This window comes from Lates calcarifer, linkage group LG9 (assembly GCF_001640805.2).
Source record: "Lates calcarifer isolate ASB-BC8 linkage group LG9, TLL_Latcal_v3, whole genome shotgun sequence".
NCBI classification, from domain to species: Eukaryota; Metazoa; Chordata; class Actinopteri; family Centropomidae; genus Lates; species Lates calcarifer.
The window spans coordinates 16,688,145-16,716,033 of NC_066841.1; the positions used below are offsets into that span (position 1 = coordinate 16,688,145).

At 40.3% G+C, this 27,889-nt stretch overlaps 1 protein-coding gene across 1 annotated transcript in view; it reads right to left on the reverse strand.

The window, feature by feature from the left end:
• The window catches only part of col5a1 (procollagen, type V, alpha 1), a 74,660-nt gene extending 48,578 nt beyond the window's left edge, over positions 1–26,082 (reverse strand). The window contains 5 exon segments of the mRNA XM_051072972.1: positions 1,407–1,569; positions 2,054–2,267; positions 8,969–9,136; positions 24,894–25,420; positions 25,920–26,082. Coding sequence (XP_050928929.1) covers positions 1,407–1,569; positions 2,054–2,267; positions 8,969–9,136; positions 24,894–24,993 — 645 coding nt within the window. The 5' untranslated portion in view covers positions 24,994–25,420; positions 25,920–26,082.
• Positions 26,083–27,889: the final 1,807 nt, after the last annotated feature.

Sequence of the window (27,889 nt, forward strand, 5' to 3'; positions counted from 1 at the left end):
TGCCTTCATATATCCATCTCCCCTATAGCTTGGCAGACCAACTTTTGAAATTGAGTGATGTCATATTTCTTTCTTTTTGTCCATTCTCACTGAGCAGCAGTGAGGTTAAAGGTCAGCTGGCTCAGCATCAGTCACATCAGTCAGCCTCTGTTACTAATTATTATTGAGGGCCTCAGCCTCACAGACTAATCCCCCTTTAAACAAGCAACTCTGACAGGACAAAGACAACACTATTCCTTGTGCCTGTGTGTGTGCATTTTGTGTGTGTGTGTGTGTGTGTGTGTGTGTGTGTGTGTGTGTGTGTGTGTCTCACAGGGGTCACATTTAAGAACCACAAATATCCACACAAAAGCTTGTTATAGGCACTATCCAAACTAATTCAGACTCTTCACACTAGGTAAAACCAAAAAGTATTTTGTTATGATTCATATCAGGTACCTCTGGGTATTATAAACCCCAAAAGGCTTCCTGTCACTAGTCAGATCACCATTAATCTTTCATCTCCTGCCACAAAGCTTTTACACGCATAAAAGAGGAGAAAGGAAGAGGTAAAGCCCTCGTTCTAATAATGAAAACCTGTCATCACTTGTTAAAAATTAAAATGTTGCAGCCATTCAATTCAGAGAGGGAATCCAGACACTGACACCACTAACAGAAATATAACAGTTACAACAGACTAATAGGTTTAAAGTGCTTACTAGCCACAATGAGGCAAAACTTTAAATCAGCAATAACAGATGCAGAGTTGAACAGCGAATAAATGCAGCACAGCTGGAAACGCCAGGACATTAAGTTCTTTTGTGGACAATGTGGAATATCTGGCACCTTAAATTAAATTTGATTTGCAGTTTTGTGCATGTGTACGAGTGGGTGGCAGAGGCAAGGAAATCAGATGCTGGGGGCTCCACAAGCTAATCCACATATCTATAGAGGATGTGGCCGTTACCGCAGTTCATATTTCGTGCACCATGACATACAGAATGGGGATTGGGGATGACCATTTGCACCACAGCCACATGTGTCTGCACTGTAGTTAAACTGAAGGATCATCATTCACTTTTATCTCATTTGCTTTAGGCCTTATTTCAAAGTCAAGTTGGCCTGAGAAGAGACTGGTATGCTGACTTGTTTAGAGCAGCCTTGAAAATAGTATATAATGGGAGAATCAAAAATGCATCAGCTGTCAAACCTATAAATCAGCTCTCTCATCCCACTTTGGCACAATCAAGTTCACATTGAGACAAATGGACACAGTTGAGTGGCAGGCTAGTGTGAATCTGGCAAAAACGCTTCTCATTAAGCACTGAGCCATCACACAAATAGCCCTAAATGGTCACATAATTAAATATACTGAAGAATAACACCAATAACAACATGTAGATGAAGAGCTGCAGTGCTGTGCCTACCTCAAAGACTTCTTCATCAAGTATTCTAGTTCCAAACACTATAATTCCTTTGGTATCGATGATGGGGCTGGGGCTTCGGAGCAGCTTCTGGGTGGTCTTCTTTTTACAGTCCAGAATGAGGGTGATGGTCTGCTTGTGCACACTGATGGCCACTCGATGCCACCTAGAAAGGGAGGTGAAGTTAATTCACACACTTACTGGGTTACATGCTGCCACACTACTAACAGGCTAAGGGCCCCTTTTGTGTTTGGCTTCTTGTTCAAATACATCCCATTATGTTTCCTGGGGTAAACAAAAGAACTTCATTTTACTCTTATTTTGTAGGCAGAAACAGGATTCTGTACTGTGACTAAGAGATACATGTTTAAGGACAACGCAATCCACATAAAGTGTAAGGGATTAAATGTACAATATCACAAATGGGCACTGACAAGGCTGCATGCTGCAAACAAATCAATGGTAAAGGTACACCTGGTTCAGGTGCTGCTCTAGGTGGTTTAGTGTGCTGGCAGATGCGCCACAGATAACTTAATCAAAGCCTAAGACATCCACCTGGACTCTGATTAGAGGGGAAGATGCATAAACAAAAAAACAGGGTCTGATATTCTGTGATGGATGTTTGTCGAGCCAACAACTACTGAACCTACTTTCCATCAGCTAGGTTGACTCCTCTGAAGAGGGGGTAGTCCTCGGGGCTGGGTTTTCCTGTGTGGTCCTCGTACAGGAACACAGGAGAGCGTCCCACTTCCAGTCCGAGCTGCTGGATGCCTTGTTCATTGTACACAGACAACAGGAAGGACTGGCTGCCCTTCTTGGGCTTCACTGTGGCCAAGATGGAAAAGTCCTCAGGGAACACATCACCTGGCAGGACGGACGGTGGGTTGGACAGAGACAGAAAAGTTTTGGAGAATTATATGTAGTAGTAACCATTCATCATCATAAGAGGAATGAAATACTATGTTTGTGTTCAGGATGTTGTAATCGTATTGTTATTTTAGGAGACAGACAGTGCGCTTTGGTGTCAAGAGGGAGTATGAAAGTTATTATAGTTATTTCTAATGGAAAGAAATGTTACAAAAACAGACAAAGATAATTTAGATTGGAAGACCTGGGACGGCTTTGAGCACCAAAAGGAAACGATTTGTGCAGTGCCCAAAATGTAACAGGATAGGATTAATCTGAAATGGATAAAGGCCGGCAGGAGAAGAAAATAAAAAGTTAGAAACAGAAGTGCAAAGTGGGAGCATTTCCAGCATAGCACAGGATGAGAGGCATAATGACAAAAGCATGTGATCCAGGGAGACTTTGTCAAACTATCCTTCAAAGCCCTCCCCTCCACTGCTCTCTTCTCCCACAGCTGATCGATCTAACACTGAGACACTGAGACGCTCCAGCAGAGAGGTTGAAGAGGAGGAAGTAAGAGTGAAATTGAGACAGAATTAAGGACACATATGTATGGAAATTGAAATACCAATAATAATTTGATATTTAAACACATAAAATATGCAGAAGCAGACATGTTTCCCTCCATCTGTGGGGTTCCACTGTGCAGCCTCAACTATTTCCTCCATTTTGCTCAAAGTGCACATCTGTCAGACAGACAGTCTTAGTGGGGTGTTCTCAGGACCCCAGAATGAGGGCGGGCTTTCCAATCATCCAAGGAGGCTGCTGCTTGCTCATGTTGAGGTCAGACTACACTTGAGGCAAGCACAGTTTTCTGATATTTTAATTTTGGAAGAAAAAAAAAGGCAACAGAGGCAATCTGACTGTATTAAAACCACTATTGTTATGAGAGACCGGCTATCTGGATTGTGTTTAACATTAGCAAAGAAACCACATGGATTCCAGTAGCAACTCCTTGCTGCTCAGTATGTGCCGAGCACAGATTTCCAGACGACCGGAAAAGAGAGGCAGGGTTTGTGGCTGCAGTGGTTTTGTAGCACCTCGTGCAGCCATCAAGCCCCCTTACTCAGCCACAGGAGACTGGAAAATGCGAAATTTGAGTGACTATGGTCTAGGTGGCCAATCAGAAGCTGTGGATGAAGAAGACGCCTTAGAGGGGATGTGGTATGGAAAACTGAGGCTCAGAGAAGATAGTGGAAAAGGACAGAGGGGGAAAGAAGAGAAAAGAAAAAGAATTTTGCCACCATTATTCATTCATTTTGTTCTTTCTTCTTCTCACTGTCTTTCATTCAGTCAGCATCTGGGTGTCTGTCTGCTTTCCTGTCCTGTCTTCTTGCCTTTTCTATCATTCCTTCATTAATGCCAGGCACCAAATCACATCATGCGGAGAGCACATGCCTTGGCAGTGTGCTCCCTCAGGAATTCAGCTTGGCATCATATGAGAAACATTGCTTTAATTGACAGATGCTTCGACAGGACGGTGAAAGGCTGAGAGCAGGAGAGACAGAACATAAGAGAGAGGGAGATGAAACAGACAAGCCCTCAAAAACCTTCTTGTATGGAGGGTTTGGTGAGGAAGACATACAAGACATACATGATAGCCTTGGCAGGCAGCATATGAAATGAACTGTTACTGTTGAATGCAAAAAGGAAGGTGGGAAAGACCAGAGAAAAGAAACCAGATGGGGGAGAGTTTGTCACTACATCCGGTAGCACATGAGCCACGTCTGTCGCAGAGACAATGAGTCAGCGCTGGCTCGGGACAGGCTGTTTGTGTGGAGGTCAAAGGTCAGATGAGGGGCAAAAGGGACAGAAGAAGAGATAGTGGGGGGAGCAAAGGAATGAGAATGACTTATTTTCAAATCCAAACTACTGTTTTTGGAGGGCAGAAATTGGAACCAAAATTAAACTGTCTCTGAATTTTAACTAGCATTTACACAGCAAGGTTTCTCATTTGTGGATTTGTGTTTATGTAGTGTGTCTGTCCTCCCTACCATCACCACGAGGGCTGAGATGCCCTGAGACACTCTCCATCATAACGCTGAGAAGAGAGGAATGAGACTGAGGTTAACAAAAATAGAAAACTGAGGATGAGAGAGGGAAAAAATGTGCACTCTTCTTCCTCACTCTCTCCTCAGGACCTTATAACAAAGTAGAAGGGGGGGGGGTCGTTCAGAAAGCTCGGGTTTCTCTGGAATGTGTGTCTCAAACTGCTACTTCAGGCCACCAGATGAGAGATAACTCATTCCTCATTTAGTCTGTGTGTGTGTCTGTGTGTGGGTATGTGTGGGTGTGGGTGTGTGGACATGGTGGGAATGGAAAAGCTATGGTGCCAGAAGTCCTGGGACTTTACACTGGCAGCACCACCATCAGAATCAGACTTAAAAGGTCTGGGAAAGTCAGACACTCAAAGACAAGCCCAAATATCTCAACCAGCCAATCAGGCACAATCCATCATTTTCTGCCAGATCCAGACCCAATTAAAATAGCTTTTTATTTAGGCAAAATATCTATTATGATATGGCTAGCTTTTTTTTTCTTGGACAAGTCTGCAGTGGAAGTATCAGAGTTGATAGTGAGAAGGTTTATTTACATTTGTTAATAAATTGTTAAATTAAAATTAAAGACTAAGTTAAATAAGTTATTTATAAGTTAAAGGAGACTGTGAGAGCAGTTTGCCACCCTCTATTTTCACAGTGCTGACATTTCACATCTACATCTCAGTTACTCTTCTTTATCCACCAAACTTACAGAATCCCTCAAGAACACCTCAAAAGTCAGGGAGGGACTCTACCATCTGTCAATGTGCATACAAGCAGGTAAATGGGGTAGAAAGTCCTGTAATTGGTCATTCAGTCATCACAGTGTCCAAATCCCAGCATTCCAGAGGGATTGCACATTGCCGCAGAGAAGTGTACCTGTCTGTGGGTGTGCAAAAAAGGGAGAAACATGGACAAAGGATAGAGAGGAAGATAGATGTGTATTGTATGCAGTTAAGTGACCATGAAGTGTAAATGGAGAAATAGCACCCAGGACGCATAGGGTTTAAAATTCAAGGCCCAAATAACATTACGTGACTAAAAGTCTATTGTTTAATAACAGGCTGTGATAGAAATATGATTTTATTTTTGTTCAAAAGTAGAGATAGAGTTTTTTGGGGATTTTTCTTGGTTTGTCACTTTCTGTGCAAAAAAACATATCAATAAGAGAAGCAACTTATAATCTATAATCCTCACCTGATGTGTTATTACCTCTGCTTACACTTGGCTTCACCTCACATTGCCAGATGCCAACAGGATATGATTCAAACTGCATATCCCATCCCAGATAAAAGGTCAAAAACACTTCTTTTAATACCACTAAGGCATGAGGAGTAAACTACAGGTAACATTATTTATACCAGCTATAATAATGACCAAATGACTTAGGTTATTGGATATCAACAAAATTGTATTTGTGTCCATACTACGGTCATTTTAATTTAATCACTAATTAATGATCTTTATGTGTTTTATTAAAAAAAAAAAAAAGTGAAAATAGAAAGAAGGGAATTCTAATAATTCTAACACTTTGCTCATTTTACTGTGTTCTGGGTTTTGTGCATCTATAAAGTCTCTCAGCTGACTAGTAATAAACTAAAATTGCAGGCTGCTTTTCGTTCAAATTAAAAGATACTACGCATGTGGCATGTGGATATTTTCTACGATAATAAAATACAATATTGCCCAGGGTTTTATGAAGTTAATAGACTATGTCACTCCTGAACCATGTTAGCAAACAACAGAACCGCTGTTGCTATTATGGCTTGTGATCTTAGCTTGACCATTTGAATATCAAGTGTATGCTGCAGCAGAATCCCCTAATCGAATGGCCAGTGCCGTCTAGCCACAGCAGTCTAGACTACAAGTGCACAAGCCAACTGACAGCTAACCCCATTCAGAGAGAAGGTATGAGCCACTGCATCACTCTTTCCTTGTTGTTTGTGCAAATGCTGGCCATTATCCATTATGGCTAACACCACAGACAGGGGAGTGAAGAAAACTTTTCTGCATTAACTTCAGATTATCAGAGCTACATCCAGAGATTTGTATTTTTTTTTTACAAAGTAAAGAAAAAATCTGGCTCAGGGCTTACTAGCACGTTTCATGTTGGGTTTTATTATAATTCAATTCATCATTTGCAGAATCTAAAGGAGCTTCTATGGGTCCTTCCTGAGGTTCTAGTGGTTACTGAGGCGATTCTGTGAGTAGTTTAGGTAGGTGTTAATAGGACTCATTAAGAGGGTTCTGCTAGTCCACCATCAGCAAAACACCAAATGAGGGAATGTCCTTTGGAAGAACATTGTTCATCCTTCTACTAGTCTAGACAAGGAGCACTCAAGATGTTTTGGAGGCTTGTGGTGGAACATCACATTGCTAACACACTTTGGTTTCTGTTCCTTTAATTTGTCCCTGTTCTGCACTCTGCTGTTTCTCACATATTAATCTGGATACAGAAAGAAAGTTAGTAGAGGATGACATTGAGACATGGGAAGTGTGTGGCTTTAAGGTTAAAGCTGGCTGACAGCTTCATCGCCCTGTTTCTTCACTTCTCATTCACATAATAAAGGTAAGAAAAGACTCTTCTGTTTTCAGTGCCTCAGTAGTTTCAAATGAATCATCCCTTCCACATGTTTGCCTAATGATTGCATGTCTGCACTTGCTCTTTTCCAACACATCATCACAGACTGTCTGTGGTTATGGGGTCACGGGCCAGTGTTTTGTCAATCAGAGCTACTGTGGTTTTTATTACCAACATCATAGCCATAACAGAATGAGTTTGTTTACCATGCCTTTGTTTTCTATATGTGATTTAGTTTTCTTCTTTTAGGAGGCAGGGTGCTGTGCTGATAATTTAGACGAACTGTACCTCCAGGCTTTGGGCCAAAGTCATAACTCAGTAGCAAACTTAGTTAAAGGGAAAAAAGAGATGGATAAAATGATCTCACAAGTTTAGCTGCCTTCTGGAATATATTAGCTGTACATTCTCTTAATGTTGAGGTGAGAGAGGCACCACATCACAGACTTGTATATTAGCTTTTAAGGCCTTCAAGCCACAGGCAGCTAGTTATTCTGTTTGCACCTTAAGAGTATGTGGTGCCTGTTATGAAGTCCTCCAAGTTGGTTTGTTTTATGTAGACTGTTATTTTGGATGATCCACAGTAGCATGTGTGTAATTATAGAATGTGTATCTAAACAGAGACTCATGGGCTCTGCTGACATAGAGCTTCAAAGTGAACAGTATTTGTTTGATTGGAGCGCATGATAGGACATGCACGCCACAGGAGCCCTGTGGCTCTACTTTAAGCCCTAAAGAAGAGCCATGACATGGATCAAAGGTCCACTAAGGCCAGTGCAACGTCTGAGAGGACCATGAATGGGGCTGTCATCCAATCCAAGCTTTGTGGAAGCTTAGCTCACAGGAAGGATTATTATTCCTCCCTCTTCTCTGCATCTAGACCACATCACTGTTCTTTTTGCTTTTTGTACCTTTAAGCTGCAGGGAAACCAATCACGGTTTTAGAAATTGGTTGTCTGAATCACAGAAATTATGGTTTTGAATTTCTGTACTGTAAGGGGAAAAAAGAAAGTGTACAGAGAAGGGAGCTTAGCATGTCTCACCAGACAGAGAATTAGATGAAATACACAGAGAAGGAACACTGTGAGGAAGCAGCAGTCTAGAAGAAAAGATAGAGGGAAAAATTATGGCGCTTGAGGGAAAATAAAGAGAGGAGGGAGAGGAGCGAGGAAAGATTGCCGTAGAGGGATGAGAGAGAGGAAAGTACTACTGCAGCGCACCATAGAGCAGTAACCCAAAGCCACGTCAGCACAACAGAACAAGGCAAAAGTGGAACCCCAGACTTCCCTCCCCTCTACCACCCCTATTTTCACTACTTTTCCACTGTCCAGCTCCTCCTACAACATCAAATATTACAGGGCTGGAATTCTTATGCATCTGGTGTGTGTTTTCAACGGGGGAATTAGCATGCATTATCTTTGTCCATCGACATTTAAATGTGTGTGACTAAGCAACAGGACTAACTCAGTTAGTAAAAGTATCCAGATGTGCTGGACATCTCTGACATCTTTACAAGAACAGGGCTTACAGTAAAAACTGTAGACATACAGTATATGTTTTAGTGAGGGATAAACAGGGGAGTGAAACATGAGACACATGCAGGGGTGGGCATACCCTGCCTACAATCCTATAAATTAAACGCAGAGTTGACATAAATAATAAAGTTATAGGAGCCAATAAAACTTCTACCTGGAGGGGAAAGAAAGGAACAGACTAGGTGAGGAAAAAACACAAATTGCTTTCCAGTCAGGTTTAAATGTTTTACCTCTAGTTCACTATGATGTGGGGTACAGGGCCATAAAGCTGACCAGGTGGCAAGGCTGTGTAGCCGAGACAACTTGTAAGATAAGTTAAAGGTCTTCGAGAAGCCACAACACGTGTAGTCCTTAAGCAGAAGGGTAGTGTGGAAAAATGAAATTAAAACTAGATTTGAGTGGCTTTGAGCTGCTTTGTTTGATGCCCACATGCTTTGGGAGACAAAACAGAGGATGGTATTAATACTCAGAGGTGGAGAGATACAGCGTGTCAAATCTGATACTCACCTGGATACAGCTGTTTGGTGGGGGCGCTGAGCTGGGCGTCTTTGGAAACTCTGTAAGCCACATCGGGTCCTTGTGTTGACCTTCTATGTGAGCAGAAACCCGTTGTTTTTGTAACACCCTCAGGTAAACTGTGAAAATCTAAAATCTTCAAGAGGTCTGCTGGTTCCGCTACAGAGAGTAAAGAGAGACACATAAAGAAAAAGGATGAAAAGAAGATTTTTTTTGTTTAACTGATTGAAATTGCACACAAACTGCCTTGGCATTTGTACAAACTCCAGTGCACATTGCTAAATTTAAAGTTTATATATATATATTTGTTTATACAATGCATATATAGATACAGACCAGATTATCTAGATGCATATGCCTATTAAATAAGCCTTAATTATGGCCAATTCTTTTGCCATTCCCTCTATTTTCTGTCTTTTGCTGACTCAGAGACACTAGTTACTCAGCAGAAGCCTTCACTGTTGTGGTTCAGAGAAGACTTCTGTTATCCATTTAGGCGCTAAACAGAGATGTGCCCATTTATAGATCACCATGATCATGGGTTACAGCTGCAGCAAAACCCATCCTTCCATCCATTTCCCTGCAATGCTAAATCTACCGCTGCCTCCCCTTGGCCACAACCGTGCAATTAGCACACTTTCAGACCGGTCGTCCCAGCTGTAACCAGGCCACCGCAGAAGAACACTGGGTCAGAACAATGTGACATGGGGTTTGACCCTAGACCGCACCCTCACATGCCAAAACCACCCAGGACAAACAGCTGTTCCTGCAGCCAGATGCACACATAACAAGCGACACAATGACATACATTAGCATCCATAAAAGGATGCTGGGTCATGTCTATAGGGACAGTCGCATAAGGACTGGGACTGTCGGGGTGTTTTAGAGGAGGGCAAACACTAAAGTGAGGAAGCAAACTAAACAGAGGACAACAGAAGGATTTTATGGCGCAGGAGTTTAAGAAACAAAACAAAGACAAAGGCAGGCATGCTGCGGTATTCTCCTAGTTGCATTTTTGTGTTGTTATGAGAACATAGAGCGTCAAAGACAACCCCTTGGCCAAGTATAAAAGCTTGCGCACACACCCACACAGGTACAGCGGTCCTAGTGTCAAGCTACAAAGACCACACACACCGTTCAGAAAAAAAAAAAAAATTCAATAGCCCCATCCATCTGAGAGTGAAAGAGCTGCTGGGAAAAGCGGAGAGACAACTGGGCAGAGCAAAAAAGTGTTTGTACATTCTGCCTTGCCCTGCAACAACCTCCAGCTGGATGTCATTACACATGACTCACGTGCAGCACAGATCAGTTTTTTAAAAATTCTTAAACAGAGGTCTGCATTTAAGAAGCCTTTGGCTGCATGTGTTCCTGTACAGTGATGAGTGAAAAGCAACTTCCTCCTCATCAGCTGAAGTCTGATTGCATGTTGCATAAATTATCTTACTGTGAAAAAGACAAGCACTCAACTAATGAAAGCTTCCTGAGAGTATTTAAAACCAAAAATTGCTCAAACATAACCAAGTTCTTTTTTATTTACAAACCATCTGCCTGCAAACACAACAAATACAAAACAATCACTAAAACACCAGTTTGCAGTACAGACATCAGACATGAAGTAACTTGATGCCATTACTCAACAAATGAAGACATAAACACACTATAACAGTTTATACCTGTTTATACACAAATATTACCACAGCAGTCTGGAACAAGTCTGTGTAGACTATTTCGATGAGAAAACATGGGATTTGAGTCAGATTAATGAGGTGTGTGGAGATTTCCTACTTCTCATCTCATCTCACTCTTTCTATCTCTCTCCTCCCGGGCCAGCTCACTCTTCCTGTCATGGAGGAAATCTATTATCCAATCCCTAACTCAGTAATTCTACATATGTGAATGTGGAGCCCTGCAGAATATTACATCACCTTGGGAGCACACTCGGCTGAGGCACAGAGATTTGTAATAACAGTACAGTTGAGAGAGTACACTAATCCAAGCACCACACCCAACTGTTTCAAAAGCCACCTAGTGCATCCTTTAAGCATGTTAAAAGGATAACTGCATTCATATTCCTGCAAGTGCATATCACAGAATGATAGAGCCTCTAAGCAGGTGAAGGCTCTAAACAAGAAGACAGCTTTGTCTGTCATCAACTCATAATGAAGAGACTGACAGAAACTCAACCACCAGCCAGAAAATGTCTATCATTCACCACGATGACAAGGTTCATTTAATGAGCTCATCACTGAGAGCACTGTAACGGTGTAATAATATGTCAGGCTGTCAGAGCAATGGGAAATGTAGTTCTCTTACAAATGCCGCAATTGATCTGCCATTAATCAAAATCTGTGCTCTACACCATTCTCGCTTATTGGTTTACAAGTGGGGGATTACAAGAGCTGATCATGCGAAATGAAAAATGTGTTGCACATGTTGAAAAATCTCTCTGCATTTGGAGAGGTGGTTGCACTGGTCGCTTAGCAACTGAGGCATTCAGGGGACACTGTTTCAGGGGAAAGACGGGATCGTGTGTTCGAATGATTATACAACGTCAATTAGACATAATGATTCTCAAATGAAGGGTTGGAGACATCTTGGATAAAAGACAGGGCCAGCACACAGGAAAGCAAGATGACGCTACATCTGCTTAACTGTAGCATCTAAACTTTGGTACCAAAAATGTTTTATTCATTTATCAATCCTGCAACAAAAAGTAAAGTGCTTATAGAAACTGTTTATAACTCCCTGCAATAAACTTTTCTCAACTATATTGTAGGCATTTAGGCTCCGGAAAGCCTAGTTCTGTCAAATTGTTTATAATTTGGTGTGTTAAGGTGTTGCTGGCTCAGAGATTTGGTGGAATTATCAAATTATCTGAAATTATTCTACTATAACCGGTTATAATGCTTTGCATTTTAATTCCCTGTATAACATAAAGAAATGTAGATTATTGTTAAGAAAACTGCAAAATCTCTCCATTCACGACACTAGAACTTGGCCCATGAAGTCTAATGGTTTCATTCATTTACTGCATCTGTATCAGCATTTGTATTTGTATCAGACATTTCTAACAGGATATTCAAAAATCAAAATTAGCAAAATTACCCAGCTGGAGCATCCTTAATTCATTATGACTTTCTGTGGGAGAGACACAGGGAGCTACTGTCTCTCTGCCACTAATATAACAGCAGTAAGTGACACATAAAGCAGCATTTTCATTTAACACCATTTTTAACAAGGACCATGATTGACTAAAGGCAAAACTCAGTTTTTGCCCTTTTCTCAGACAACCAGAAATGTTCCCTGGAAAATCCACAAGTCTACTTTGACACTACAGTAATCCCCTCTAACCTGCCAACATCCAGCAGCACTTTATCCCTCGGGAAGTAGATCAATTGATCACTGACAGTTACACAGAAGGAGCCCATACAAGGTCTGGAATGGAAACAACTGTCCTACAGTGAACACAGGGACCACAGTCTAAATGATGGGAGCTTAGATGTGGTCAGGTTAACCCCATGCTACAGTATTACAGTCTTCTATTAACGGTTGAGCACGTTCATGGTGAGGTAGTCTGTGAGTCTCAGACTGTTACAACCAACCAGCCACTGCATCATTTTTCCATCTCCTCTTAATTCATCTTTGTGTAGCCTCTTCCTGCCACACACAGTCACTCCAGTACCTTATATGGACACAACCTTGTATATGCCCTGCTGCTGGACACTCTGGTGGTGACAGGTACAAACACTCACATCAAATCTTACCTTATTTAATCGAGCAAAAAATATATATCCCTGTCTGTACTTCATGCTAATGCTAATTAGCATTTCATTTCAGTGTCTTATTTACTCTCATTTGTAAAATGTGCCCTCACACCAGGATGTCTAAACACATACAGACAAACAGTGACTACTGGCAAACTACCTCCTCTTATCAGTTGTTTCCAAAAAGCCTCAGCCAGTTTATTAGTTTATAGATGCCAACAACACACAAAAAGAGATAAAAGATTCAAGAAAGTTCCTCTGGGCTTCAGCAGCCTACACTCAGTGCATCATCACAATACGCATGTCATAACAACATCATAATGGCAGACACTTCACTACCACAAGAGAAGAAGAAAAGGGGGGAAGGCTGTGAGAAGCATCCAACTGATGCTAACTGTGTCACGACCCCTGCTGAGGAGTGTTGCTTTAGCTAATCCACAATGACACAAAACTAATCCTATGAGGATCAGCAGCTTTTTTTGGGAAGGAAACAATTGTCATCAGGATGCCCCTCATTCCATACATATTAACCACTCTCTCCCTCCATTAGCCAGCCTGTTCAATTATCAAACTGTTTCCCTTTCTCATTTCCTTTTTCCTCATGTGAAATCTGTTGTATTAGTTGTTTTCATCCTCATTTTTCATTCAAGGATCTAAAAGCGACTTACAGGGCCTCTTCCTGGCTTTACCTGGAGGTCAGCCAGGTGGAGAGGCCAATTAGCAGCTTACAGGAAAAGAGGCAGGAAGGTGAAGGGACAGCATAATATATCTCTGTCCAGACAATGGCTACAAAACAATAGCTCGACAGAAAACCAATTTGAGAAATGTCTCCTCCAATAAAGTGATGATTCATCTGATGCAAAGAGCAAAAAAAATACAACTAGGCCATTTTCTCAGTGATAAACACAGTCAGACAAGTACTTCAGAGAGCTGCAAACACAAATATTATCAAGTCTATTTCCCTCCCTCTTTGACATATTCTCACACACCTTCATTCATGGATTTCTGTCACCGGCAGTCGACCTTCCAGCGGAAACTGTCCTGACCACATCCTAAGCCACAGGTATGGGTCTAAGTCTTACCTTGTTAAGCTGAGATGTTTACCCACTTAACATGGCAGTTCCCTTGAGAGACCAACACCTCTTGCACAAGATGCTAAAAATACCTCTCCCTCTGACCACAGCCCCTCACATCCTCAAGGCAGGTTCACCGTAAATACACAGAAACTGTTTATGTGACACGGTCTTGTGTACATTTGCACACCGCCAGCCTGCCGTCCCTCCTCTGCTGCTTTCATGCAATGAAACATGACACATGAAAAGTAACACTGTAAATACAGAATATCCTTTAACCTTTAGCACTTTTTAGAAGCTTTTTTCATGTGTAAATAAAACATATTATTTCCTTTCCTCAGATTTTATCCATAAATTATCTCAGTATTTCTGATGTCGCCAATGCTTCCATCATACACAAGGCCCCTGCCACCGACAGGTAAATTTATTTACAACCCAATTACAAGACAGTACAAGCAAAGGCATAACTTGTTAATGGACAATTAAAAACAGGGTATCTGCCTGTTCCTAAAGTGTAATGTGATTAATAACTTGACACACAGGATTCATTCAGATTGACTTAGTTGATGAAAACTAAGGTCCAACTTGTCCTCCTCAAACTGTACACAACTCAAACTTGTTTCGTGCTATGAAATCCTCATGTTCAACTTTTCCAAACTCCTCTTAATGAAAGATAAGCTCTTAGATGGATTGGATATAAAGTATCTACTGCTACTCCCTCAGTTAGGGGTTTTCCAAGCCATGTGCACAGTGGAAACTTGTAAGTATGTATAATGTATAAATTAGTAGGCAAAGAGCTGTATCTTTGATGTGATGTGCTAAAAGAGGAGCGGTTGACTTTGTCTTTTACGGGTTTGTTTGTCAGACATGGGTTGGATGAGGCTACAACACAGTAAAAGATAATGAATTCATAAAAGTATATAGTAAAAACATAAATTATCTTAAAAAGTGTGATGAAACTTGTGTATTACAGCAGACTGCTACAGAGAAAAATGGGCATGATGTGGTTTCACAACACAATCTTCCCTTCCCTACCTCACTAAACTTTCTTTTTACCTTTTTTCTCCCTTTTTCTGAACAGTAGCTTGAGTGCTAGATTCATAATCCTGCTTTCGGCTCAGTGCCAAGATTGTGGTGTATCCCATTCCCCTAACCTATCCATCTAGCCTTGATTTTCACGAATGCACACATACGTATACACACACGCTCTGTAACAACACTTAGTGACTCCAAGACGGCACCATTTCATTTGACAGGAGGAGGGGTGCCGGACCAGTGAATTAGGACTTTTTCATGGGGGGGGATTAACATTCTTCCCTCTTTCACTGCCCCCTATCCTCCTCCTCTAGCCCTTTCTGAAGTGAGGCCTGACTCCCCAGGCACATGCTTGACCTGGTGCTGAGGACAAGGAGTAATTAGCAGCCATAAAGAGGACCCTGCCTCTCTTGGAAACCAGCACAGCCGAAAACAAGAATGTCCAATGAGAGACTTCCCCCTCCTAGAGCGCATCACAGACTTGGAGGGTGTGAGATTTTCTCTTTTTTTCACCTGATTCTGTTATAAAACTTTAACTGAAGGCAACTGTGAAGCTGGAGCCTCACTGTGACACAGCCGGTTACAATTAAAGCCCTGATTTCAATTACTTAAAGCGAGTAACTTTTAAAAGAAGTACAACCTTCTTCCTCTTCCAAATTAAGATTGGAATTCATAAGCAATAAAAAGCACTCTTGCTCAGCTCAGTACATTCAGTGGTTTTGCAGCTACCGCCAGTATGACTGGTACCTCGTGCTGGGTAATGATAGTTAATGTTAGCAAACTTGAGACTAGAATTACTGTGTAACTGGCTCTTCTCTACATGCACTGTTACCCTTCAAGCCTTAAGCATTTATCAATATCCCATATTTGCCAATTTTATCCCAAAGTAGACCCTACTAAGCAAAAGTTACAAACGTTTTGCTTAACAGCGTAAAATATCAGGAGGACTTCACCCAGAGAAACGTTTGGGCTGAGGTGGATCCCAACACAAGGCCTAAAAAATACTAGTGCTCATTCAATACATGCCAGTTGGAATGTGAAAAAGTGCCTTCCTCCCTTAAAGATAAATAATTTATCTCTTAAAAGTGTTTCAGCTTTTATTAAGTCTGCGGATGTGGTCTTTGTTTCAGGCATGGCGGCCCACCTCTGTAATAAAACAGCAGGAAACCTTGATTAACACACAACTCTAGCAAAACATAAAAGTATCAAGGTTAGTGAGTCCAAGTCTGCATAAACCTAAGAAACACATCCAGCAACGCTGACCTTAAGTTGTTGCGTCGGTGTTTCATGTGACCAGACCTGGGAATCATACTGCAGGTATTACGCTTGCTAGATTGAACACATTACATACACTGCATGGATATCCTGTGAGAGAACACACACACTACTGCAGACATGCAACACTTGAGTAAACTAATGCAAGCACAAACCTGAATGAGATGTCAGTTAGCAAGGAGGCAAGCAATCACACACACCTCCACCACCTCAGCTTAATTAAACCCACTGACTGCTTAACCACTGTCAGAGATATTTCTTGGCAATCACACCTCCTCTAAGTGTTTTGTAGTGAAGTTACACCAACACTTACACACAATTCTGATCACAGCTAGGAAAGCATACAAATGTGAATGTAAAACGCTAAAACAGCTGTAAGTATGTTATAGTTAGTAGTAGTAGTACACAGTTGTAAAAAAAAAAAAAGAGCTGGGTAATGACTGGCAATCAATCATAAAAATATATAAGCATAATAAGCACGTTTTTGTTAATAATGATCGAACAAATAAATCAAACAGGGTTAAAAATATTAATATTTTTATGCAATCCCAGCTTTCTGTCATCTCTATGATTCAGTGGGAAGAGATGGTGTAAAGTGAGCATAAGAACAATTAACAAATTCTCAGAAATGTATGAATTTCTAAGCTATCAAACACATTTTAGCTTAAAACACATTGAGGTTTTGCTGCTAAAGTCTGGCCACAGAATAAGTGCAGTTCGACAAAAGTTACATAGTCTAGCTCTAAACATGTTAAACTATTAGCATTAGCATTAGCAATCATCAGCAGCTTTGTTTTGAATGAATATGCAGTATGAATGCCAGCAGGTCTATGTGACGAGGGGACAGCAGGGTATTTTTAGGTGAAAACTCTGAGTAACACGAGAAAAATGTAATCTGTAAATGACCTCAGATTCCAGTATGAGTTAAGTTTCATTTTATCAGCCAACTTTAATCCAGACTTTTCAGGATACTGACCCACTGACCTCAGCTGAGAGCTGCATGTGAAAGCAGCAGCAGGGAGGCCGAGACAGAGGAAGAGCAAGATCTTCTTGTTTATACACTTGATGCCTTCATTTCCCTGGTGATGATCAGCTCATTCTGATATTCATTATGATATACTCCCAGCCTCTAATTGCAAAATGATAGGAAACACCAAGAAATGGCAAGCAGTCAGAGAGAAAGTCATGCACAGACTCACACAAATCCACCCTGAATCTGCAGATACTGTCTTGCACATTCACACCTACGTCCACAGATGAACTGTCTCTGATACACACACATGAACACAAGCACGCAGACCTGAAAGATGATCCAGAGAACAGAGAGTTTTTCTGACCACAGCTTCTCCTGTGTACTCTGAGGCTCAGTGCTTTAGCTGGACTCTTATTGCTTTAACAGGGGGAATACCAGATGGTTTACTTCACTGTCTCCATGCTGCAGCTCACAGCGTTGAAGATAAATCACTGTCTGCCGTCCACCACAGACGAGGATGGAAAAACTGAGTCAAGATTCCACGGTGCACCTCCAAATGCTCATTTTACACCATGAAAATACAGGAATGGTAGTTTTCAGGCACGTGCGGTCACCGTTATCTCTGTCTCTTTTATCTCTTCCTCCGCCCTCTGGTTGCTTTGTCTTTTTTTGCTCCAGATTCATTCAGCTGTATTTCCTAGCCTCCATTAGCAACTTTATTTCCCTCTGCCTATTTTAGCTTTTCCTGCATTTAAGCCTTTTCCTCATTCTGTCTCTCCCACAGCAGATATGGTTTTGATGGCTGACTGTTGAGAAATTTATGATAAAGGAGGGCCCTGCAGCACTGACATTACAAAACCATTTCCTCTCACTCAGCCTTACAGAACCATTATTCCAGCACCAACACACTGACTCAAAACAATGAAACTGAATCTAATAAATATAAAATCCTCCACAATAATGAAGCTTTTTCTTTGTTAAGGACTATCCAGCACTGACACACAAGGCCTATCAAACCTCAGTGGCACATTTTCCAACACTTCACTGAGGTGTCATGTCTGTTTGATAGGAATCAATCCAAATGTGCAATGTTCTCTCACAAATGAATGAATCATCATCATTAGTGACCCATAAACATTTGCAAAGAAATAATTTCACCCTGCCAGCATAATCAACATATGGATACCAATATAAAGCAACAACTGATGAACACAACAATCAAAAAATGGCTCAAGCTTAGCTTAAGCTTATTTTAGAAGTAATGCTTTTAGACTACTTATGTTAATATTAGAGGAGAGTATCAATGAATACTAAGAGGGTGAGACAAAAAGGAGGTGAATGTAAGACATGCATCAAAAGCAGCCTCATTTTAAGCTGCACATGGACTATGATGAGTCTAAAGGGAGAGGAAATCACAACGCGGATGGACAGAGTTAAAAATAAAAGTTATGACACAGCTTCAGTGAGGTGTGGAGAGAGTGACACAAAACACGAGTATGCAAAGATATGCAAAAATATGTTGTTCAATGCCAATATTTTGCAACTCTACAGACAGAATAATGAACAATATTTCCTCCTTACGTTGACAGAAAATATAATCCAGACAGGCATTACATTTTTGAATAAATTAATTTACTGTTGTAATACGTGCTGTATTAACACAATTTCAAGTAGACAGCCCTGCTTTAACACTTATTTCAGCTAGCACAGACTGTTTTCTTTCATTTGTCTAACATATTTCCTTTAGCTTGCTTCAGCACATGTGTTTGTGGTCTAACTCTAGCTTGGTCGCTTGTTGCAACAAAACCAAATGACTTAAACTGCCTTAATTACAAAAATATTGCTTTAATGCTGCCTTTCAATTCCAACTCTTACTAATTTCATCACCTAATAAAATAAAAATAGAATACATCTGACTGCAGTGAAGTTTCTGGAGTGACCAAAAACCATTGTATTTCCCCTAGTAGGAAAAAAAATGCTTACACTCAGTATTTCTTCTGCCCAGGCTGTGGCTAAGCTCAGGCTGGGGAAGGGGGAATGGGGTTGGAAAGGATGAGTCATACATTGCTTTCCATGCTCAATGATTATAATACCCCATTACAGAGAAAAGCACTGTTTCCCAGCCCAAGTGAATACTCGGCTTGTGAGCCTGGACCAGACTTAACTTTTCACTCTGCCATGCACTACATACAAATCGTACTGTTAAAAATCAACAACAGAAGTGGGAGTTGCATCATGAGGTAGCACATCCAACTTTTCCATCACTAACATGTCCATGTTGACATTTCAAACACGGCTGCCTCCATTTTGTTCCTTTTTGTCTGTCAGAGAGTAAAGAACACATTGTCCCTTTTGTTGAAATTGAAATTTTCCATCTTTGTTGGGAGTCTCTAGCTGTTACTATTTGGGCAGGAAACACCTTTGGAGAAAACTGTCTGCAACTGGCTTCAAATCAAGCACACTGTGTCACGAGTACAGAACGCCATTGAGCAGCGTAAAACAATTATTTGACCCTTAATTAGTCTGGAAAAGGATAGACGATATACTGTCCAGGATATGGCAAATAATGCACTATTTGTGCTGTACAAAGGATCTCCTTAACTCTGACACAGGGTCAAAAACTTGTCCTGCATATTTTGTTTTATCTCCCATGTTGTTATCAGGCATTAAAGCTGATTTACAGTCCTTTCCACAAAGCCTGCATTTACAGGCTGGCACATGCAATTGCAGGGTCACTGCCTCTCTCCACAGTCCAGCTAACTCAGATTCCTTCCTCAGCGCCATGGCAATAGGCACACACACAAGAACGCCACTTTTCCTCACTGCCACTTATCAGACTGAGGTAGAGGTGACCTCAGGATTGCCACTCAAAGGTGATTAACAAAACAACCCACTGAAATCCCACTGAAAAATTACAGTTGTAGGTCTGACTGAAAGATGATTACCAATGGGAATGAGTGATGGCAGTGACCCTAAAAGCCTCATGGCTGCCATGTGTGGTAACACAAAGGTACATCTGTGTCTGCCTTTCACCTTGAACAGGCTGCGTTAGTATGATAGATCTGAGCAATAATAATAATAATAATTTAGTTCTACAGCATCCTTCAGGCCAACCAGCTGTTAGCATCCTGTAAAAATCCACAAGTCAAACACACAGGAAGTTCAGGAAGTTATGTAAGAATTCAATCACTTCCGTAAGCTTTTATAATCGGCATCATGAAGAACTTTATACACAGTGACAAAAAGGCAAAATTGACTAAGCCATATAAATTCCTTTTGAAAAAGAGCTGCCCAGATATAAAGAGACTGTAAATGAAAAACAGCTGTGGAGCAGCTGTATTCAACCTTTAACCTTGTCATAAAGTTGGCTCACTTAAACAAAAAGAACCTTTTAATGACCCTGGATGTGTATGTGCAAACCTGGCTGAAACACAAGGTACACTGCTATTATTTTTACAAACTCAGCTATAAGGCTGCAGATGTTATTCGATAAGGAATTTTCTCTAAAACCAGCCCAGAATGGTGTATTTTCTTTAGAAAAATGCAACAGTATTTTTTTTCATGGTCCCCTGTTCCACCAAGAATGGGAAGAAAACATCTGGAAGACATTTTTTCTGGCTTTTTAGAGGGCTTAGCAGACAGCACAATGGAACTTATCGAATCCAGATGTGAAGGAGCTCAGTGAAACAGCGAGGCCTTCTTCTGTTTATCCCTTTAAAACGGACATAAGGATAAGACAAATATCAGCTCCTAATACATAGCACAATTCTTGAATCGTGACTATATTTCCTGATTCCATAATATACCCAATGCTGTTGTCTATTACCATCAGTGACTTTGGACAAAATCCATCCTTGTTTTGATTTTCACAAGGTATTCAAAGAATGTTTTTTCAGTATTTTTGATGACTAAAGTGCTCTGCACAAGTAGGCTCTGGTCCTGTGTGAATGTTTGTTACAAACGAAGACCATCCAAAAAATTTTTGGTTAATTAATAATAACAAACCACAGTGAAAAGAGTCAAAACAAATTTTCTAAGACTCGTGAAAAGAGTCCATTGATTGAGGGAACTAAGGTGAAAATCTACTCAGCTGAAACATAAATGAAACATTTTGGAGTAGAGCTCGGATTTGGCCTAAAGCAGATATGCTGATCATAAAACTACAAAACAACTGAGGTCCCCCACTAAGAAGGCATGGATGTTTAATTTGATGTTATTTAGCCTGACATCTGAAAATGTCTACTAGGTGGAAGCTAGACAGACAAAACACCTTTACTGACTGATCAGTTTGACTTAAAATTCTGCATCTCAGGTTAAAGATGTCAGTGGGATTATTTAGAGTACAGAATCCAAAAAACTGAAAATGCTATTCAGAAAAGCATGAAACACAGACAGAAAATGCACAACTACCAACTCATTATCTTTCTTTTTGTCCTCCAAGAGACAGACGAGAATTTACAGACAAAAAGAGCAGTGTAGCTTCAACAGCAAGAATTCCTTTCTTCAGGCAATGAAACTGTAAACCTGACAGCAGTGGCAATCCGAAAGTCCTGACCTTAACCTTTGAACTCTGACCTCTCTTCTCATTCTTAACCTTTATGTCTTATGGGCCTTCTGTTATTACCACTTTTCACATTTGCTTAAAATGAGGTTGCCTCATTAATGCCAAGGCAGGATGACCTCCCTGAAGAACTGTGGACTGTGAGTTCACTCATTCTCTCTAATAAAGCTAGACATACATTCAGTGTGCTGAACCTCTCTGAGCTTAGGTTGCTGTGAACCTGAAACTATTTGACTGTGCAAAAAATCACTTTGAGAATATGCTGCAATCTTATCATATATCATATCTCAATTCCTTCTCCATTTACTATTAAGTCAGCAGCTAAAATACTATTTTAGAATATCAAATGCTGTTCCACGACAATACTGTGGGATAACAAGCTAGGCCACATTTCACTGCAGACTGACCAGTCATTTTGAACTTTAAAAATGCACTTATGAATATTTTATATAATCAAATGACTGTGTAATGTGAAAGGAATGACTCACATTGACAAAGCTACAGTAAATTATCACCAGTCTGCAGTCTGCCTCAGCTCTACTTTCAGTTTCATCAAACATGTTTCAAGCATTAGCAAGTAGCTGTGTCCAGTGTCAATACTCCGATAAAGAAATACGCTACCTGCCCAGACAGAGTTAGCAACTAGCTTGTCCTCTTTTCCTCTGGAGTTAGTGGAGACAAAAACAGAGCTAATCGGAGAATGAATATTTAGCTCACATTCACCAGGTTTGATAGAAACACAGTTCCGAACGAACACTGATGTTGCTACATTTCTGATGAATGTGTAAATAGCAGCAGTTTGCTAACATGTTAGCCAGACTAACTTCATAAGGTTTATTGCTGCAGCGTTGTGTTTTCAGCTTTTTTTGCTGCCCCAGGTGGTGAAACACAACTTTATGAACTATAACTAAAAATGTAACATCTGAATAACTAAATGTAGATGTTATGTAGCTTATATATGTTACATATTTTGAATAAAATCCATTGTGGAGGTAGTTTTTGGACTTCAATAATACACAAAAGTGCCATTAAATGACAACATTAGCTCTAAAATATTATATAATGCAAAGATGCAACATTAACTCTATAAACTACAAATTACAGTTGCTAAATTGCTCTGTAATTTCAGGGGATTTTAAAGAAAATCTACCTTCAAAATATTCAAATAACTATACTAATACATTCATTTTTTTTAATGGACATGAAATAAATATTTCTATTTCTGTTACTCCTGGGTATAAGTAAGTACACTATTCACAGAGTTGATAACCTCCAGATAATCATTGCTGGTGTGTCTGGGCAGGCTGCTGCAAGCCCTCAGATGAATGTATATCCAGGTTTTCCCTGAGGCTAAGATGTTTGGGTCAAGATGAATCTTTTACTGCTGACAAACTGGTTAATTGTCTGTAATTACCATTTGTCCTCAATGATGTGGAAGATACATGCAAAAAATACAGTAATTTTACAATAATCCAACATCAGTGTGAAAATTATGAACTGTATTTAACCTATTTAACTGTATTTAATACTATGACACTTATGTTGAACTGAAGGTAAATGAGCAAAAAAGTTAAGTTAAAAAAAAAAACAAGAAGTAAAGAACAAGATAATTAGTTTACACAAATGTAGTCATGTCATGTAGTTGGCATGTTGCTAGCACTCAGTCATCAAGTATTTCCCATTCAGCATGTGTCAAGTGTCAAGTTTCAGGAAGTGTACCAGTACCCTTGGGGATCACTTACAAGACTCTGGTTGCTGTGTGTCGGTTTTAAGAGCTGATTGAATCCAGCCTGCAGCATCAAAATGATTTCAGGCCCGTGCTCTCTAATGTCCTACCAAAACTCAAGTCCAACTCCTCCTTTGTCATCAAAAATGACCCAGATCTGGTTCCAGACGTTATACAGTGACCTAAGTTCAGTTAACAACCAGTGTTTGTAGGCAACATGAAAATAAACAAGCAGCAGTAATTCCTTTATATGTTTCACAGTATGGCCCGTATAAGCCTGTAAAACTATTCCAGCTGCATCTGTTTTTTATTATGATTCCATCTAATTTTCTGCAATGGGACGATCTTAAAATTCGGCAACTGGCTGCAGGCAAAGGCATTACATTCACACCATCAGCACAATCTTGGGACACTTTCAAACTGTCTTGAGCAGACAGAAGAAGCCATCTGTTCACCTCAAAGTCCTGTGTCAAGAGACTCACAGCAGACAGCAGACCACCAACCATGCCAGGCAGTCTTAAGGTGCTAATAATACATGCAGGAAGACCCACTGCCACAGCACTGCATGACCTCTGAGCACCTATGGGACACAACAGTCCCACAGGAGTGTTTAAGGAAAATCACTGTTTCCATCAATCCTACATATAGACTAGTTTTAAATATATTTAAGTATTATGATATTATAAGTGTTATTGAGAAGCCTGAGGAGAATTTGTAGAATGCAATTAGTGAAATATGTGGATGTTTGAGTCTCTGCATAGGGCCCACTGCTTTAGAAACTTTGTGTCCTTATCACTGATGTCGGAGTCCTTAAGGCAGCTCCACCCTACCACTTCAGACAAGCTACAGCCCCTCCCTCTTATGAAAATTATGCTCATCCCTCTCATCAGTTGAAGAAAAAAGATAGAAAGACCGAAAAATCGACTGAAAAAGCCTCTTTAAACTGTCTTAAACTGTACCACAGCAAAGGTACTGTTACAACATAGTATTAAGTCAGCAAAATGCAAAAACGAAATTGGACTTCATCTTAAAGTAACATCTGAAAAATACATTTAACTTGTCACTCAGGGGTATACCGTATATTCTTCCTTCTATCTTATGCCTATAAACTTTGCCACAAGCCTTTAAGCTAATATATTCATATATTCAGGCCTGGATTTATATTTATGAGATCTAGGATGCTTCTGCAGTGGAAAACCTTTTGCTCAACTTCACTGCAAAACCAGTTCCCCCATATCCAGAAAACAGACAGAATAAGTGACCAGTTCCATATCAGTCTTTCTCTACAGAAAACGCTTTCCCTCAAAAACGTGCAGTCTTTTGAAACTAACATAAGTCCCCCAGTTTCGTGTAGACCAAGCTGAATTCATTAGGGTACCAAAAAAAGCTCAAAGATGAGTTTAGGGAGGAGGGGCGGACATCACAGTTATCCACTATAACCAAAGGGGAAAACTTGTGAGCGCAGCGCAGCTCCAGTCTGTATCTACAAATCTCACAGCTGCATCTTACCTGAACTTGCTTGCGATGTGACAAAAAGCAGAATCACCGCTAAAGTGATTTGGGCGTCCCTTATCCTCCGTTTAACTTTCCATCTTATATGGGTATCCATGACCGCCAGAGACGTCCACGGCAAGTGGATTCACTTTTCAACTTGGAGCAACTAATTAGACTTGCAGCAACTTCTGGTCAGGACAATACTAAAAGCCAAAAGTCCCAGAGAAAGAGAGAAAAAGGGGGAGGGGGAGTGTATCGTTATTTCTCAAGCAGCCATAAGGGTTTGTTAGTGTGGGTTCCTCCAGCTAGTTGACGGATGGGCACCGTCTCTCCCGCACTGCTCCTCTCCTCTCTGCTCTTCTGAACTGTCCTGCACCGCCGCTCCTCCGATCAGAAGTGTTGCCCCCTCTTTCAGTCGTCACATAGAGCCCCTTCAAGTCCAACGGGGCAACACACGAAAAAAGTCTTCCCCCCAGGCTGTCACTCACTCCGCGGACAGGAGACTCAGACAAATCAGAGGAAGCCATATATTAGGGCCAGCCCTGTTATTGGTCGGGGGAGGGAGGAAAAGTTGAGAGAAAGTTTCACGCCTACAGTTCTTGCGCTGTGATTTATTTTACATGGAGTCCGCTTCTTGAAGAGGAGAGGGTCAGAGCGGGAAAAGCGAACTGCTTCTGAACAAATTATGAATAAATACATGACTGCGGCTGTTAATTTGCTCTATGTAGATAACAATGATTCTAAAAGCTGGCTGTGCCCGCCCATACCTACACATATTAGGTTTAAGCTTGTATCCTATTAAATGTTTTACATCTGTACCCAAAAATTGTCATTTAGAATATACTCAGGTTATTGTTCTAACAACGACAACGGTGAATAGTACACTAATTCAATATTACACAAAGGTCTGATATACTCATTTTATTAACTTGTTAACTAGCTCATTTTAACGTTATTGTTCAGCTTCTGTTAATAAATGCGCCATTTGTAAGTTTTGCTATGCTACATAGCCAACGTTAGCATTAACAGCTGTTTACTTACCTGCCTAGAAGAAACGTTGCAAGTTCAACATATTATTTTATTCGCCATGAGCTGTCTCCAAACCCCTAAAATGTTTTGTTTCTAATTTGATCAACTCTTTTCTTCTGCTAAAAGTTATCATGCTAACCAGCTAGCCCCAGCCCGGGCCTTCCCATCACAGTGAGCTGCCCAGTCAGCAGTGAAAAAGTAGCTCTAATCAGGGGGCGTGTTTTAACCTCCTGTATTGTAAACGCAACGATGAAGCTGGCTGAAGCTACTTAAGGAAACAAAACCTACCTAAGTCTACCAATGATACTAACTGACACAGCCTCCAGACAAGAAAAAGAACCTAGAAGCTCACAATTAATGTCAATTGGTTTTCAGTTGGCTACTTGAATAATGACAATTTGGTTTAAGAATTTGCACCACTAATAAAAAAAATATAAACAAATGCAGATATCAACAGTGTTCTGTATATTACCTAATGTGGCTCTGTGTGGAAAGCCTGGTTTTAACTCCTTATCATAATCGATGATATTGTGCTCAGTGGTTGTATTTAGGATTGAGGATCTGAGGATAGGAGGATAGAGGAGGGTGTTTTCTGCCATACAGGTTATAACTCTGGCCTTTGTTATTTTGTGCTGTATTAATAAAATTGGCTTGACTGAACAACAGAACTTTTTGCTCTTGTGCCTCATAATAAGTTAATCCACCCATGATTCCACATGGAAAAGTTAATTATTTAGAATGAAATAAATAAAATGATAATCATATTCTATTGATTTATGTTTCTTAATTTTACCATTGAAACAAATACAGTCATGGAATCCATTACTTGCATTGTTACCACACCTTTGGCCACTGAGTCTCTTAGAAAAGGTCCTGCATTATAATCAACTTTAATTTTAATTTATACTCTGGTCAAGATAGGACCGAGGTCTATTTTTCGAACTAAATTTGTGTTACCACAAATCATCTGACACAAAAAACCTAGGATTGGAAAGTATACAGTAATTCCAGCAACTATGTTTCTGGGCAAAATCTTATTAAGCTGTGCATGAAATTTCAGTCTTGGCCTTTGAGCAAAAGTACTTCAATCAAGGTTAAGAATTTTCGCCCAGACTTCATGGAATAATAAAGTTTGATGAAGACTGTGAGATGCAGTTGAAAGCCCCAGAAAACACTAAAAAGTGACCTTAAGTGAAGTTTTTTTTTTTTTTTTCTGTCAAGCAACAATAATCGGAGCATATGTATAAATGTATTGTTTTATGAACCATTAACCCAGTTAACAGTCTATTTACAGTCTTGAACTTTAGGAGCCCATAAAATATGCCATCTCAGTCATATAAGCATTGTTACAAAATACCAAGCTCCTGTATTTACTTTCCTAGGTACACAATAGGCTGGATGAAGAGTCATTTTGACACCCAAGGGACAACTGGAGAGCACCAGTAATTAAAGAAAAGATGGATACACAAGTAAGTCATTCTGGCAAGATTGTCCAGCTTTTGTCACGGACAAGCCCAATTTAAGAAAAGAATATCAACACTAAACTCTAAATAGAAGGTGCAGTCATTTTTGAGGAATCAGGTCTCACAGGGTGCATTTGATATTTTGAATCAACCAACTGATAAGTGTGCTAAAACACACACATACCTTTCTTGTCCTGCTAGAGTCCACAAAACTGCTAACTGTGATTTCTGCCTCCCAAGGTCTCACTACACAGTTACATTTGTTACTTTAGATTTCATTTTATTACATTAGAGAAAGATTTCAAACCAATTTTGGCTCTGCTGTCCAGGACTGAAATATTGTACTTTTCCTCTTGTAAAATATACTGATACAAAACTCAAAGGGAATTTTTAACAATTTATCAACCAGCCAGCTCATATAGTGAGCTTCAGACCCCAGCTCTTGCTGCTGTGTCCCAAGAACAGCCAAAAATGGCAGCTGTCTTTTATAATCTGTCATATGGCTGCTCCAGTGGGGGG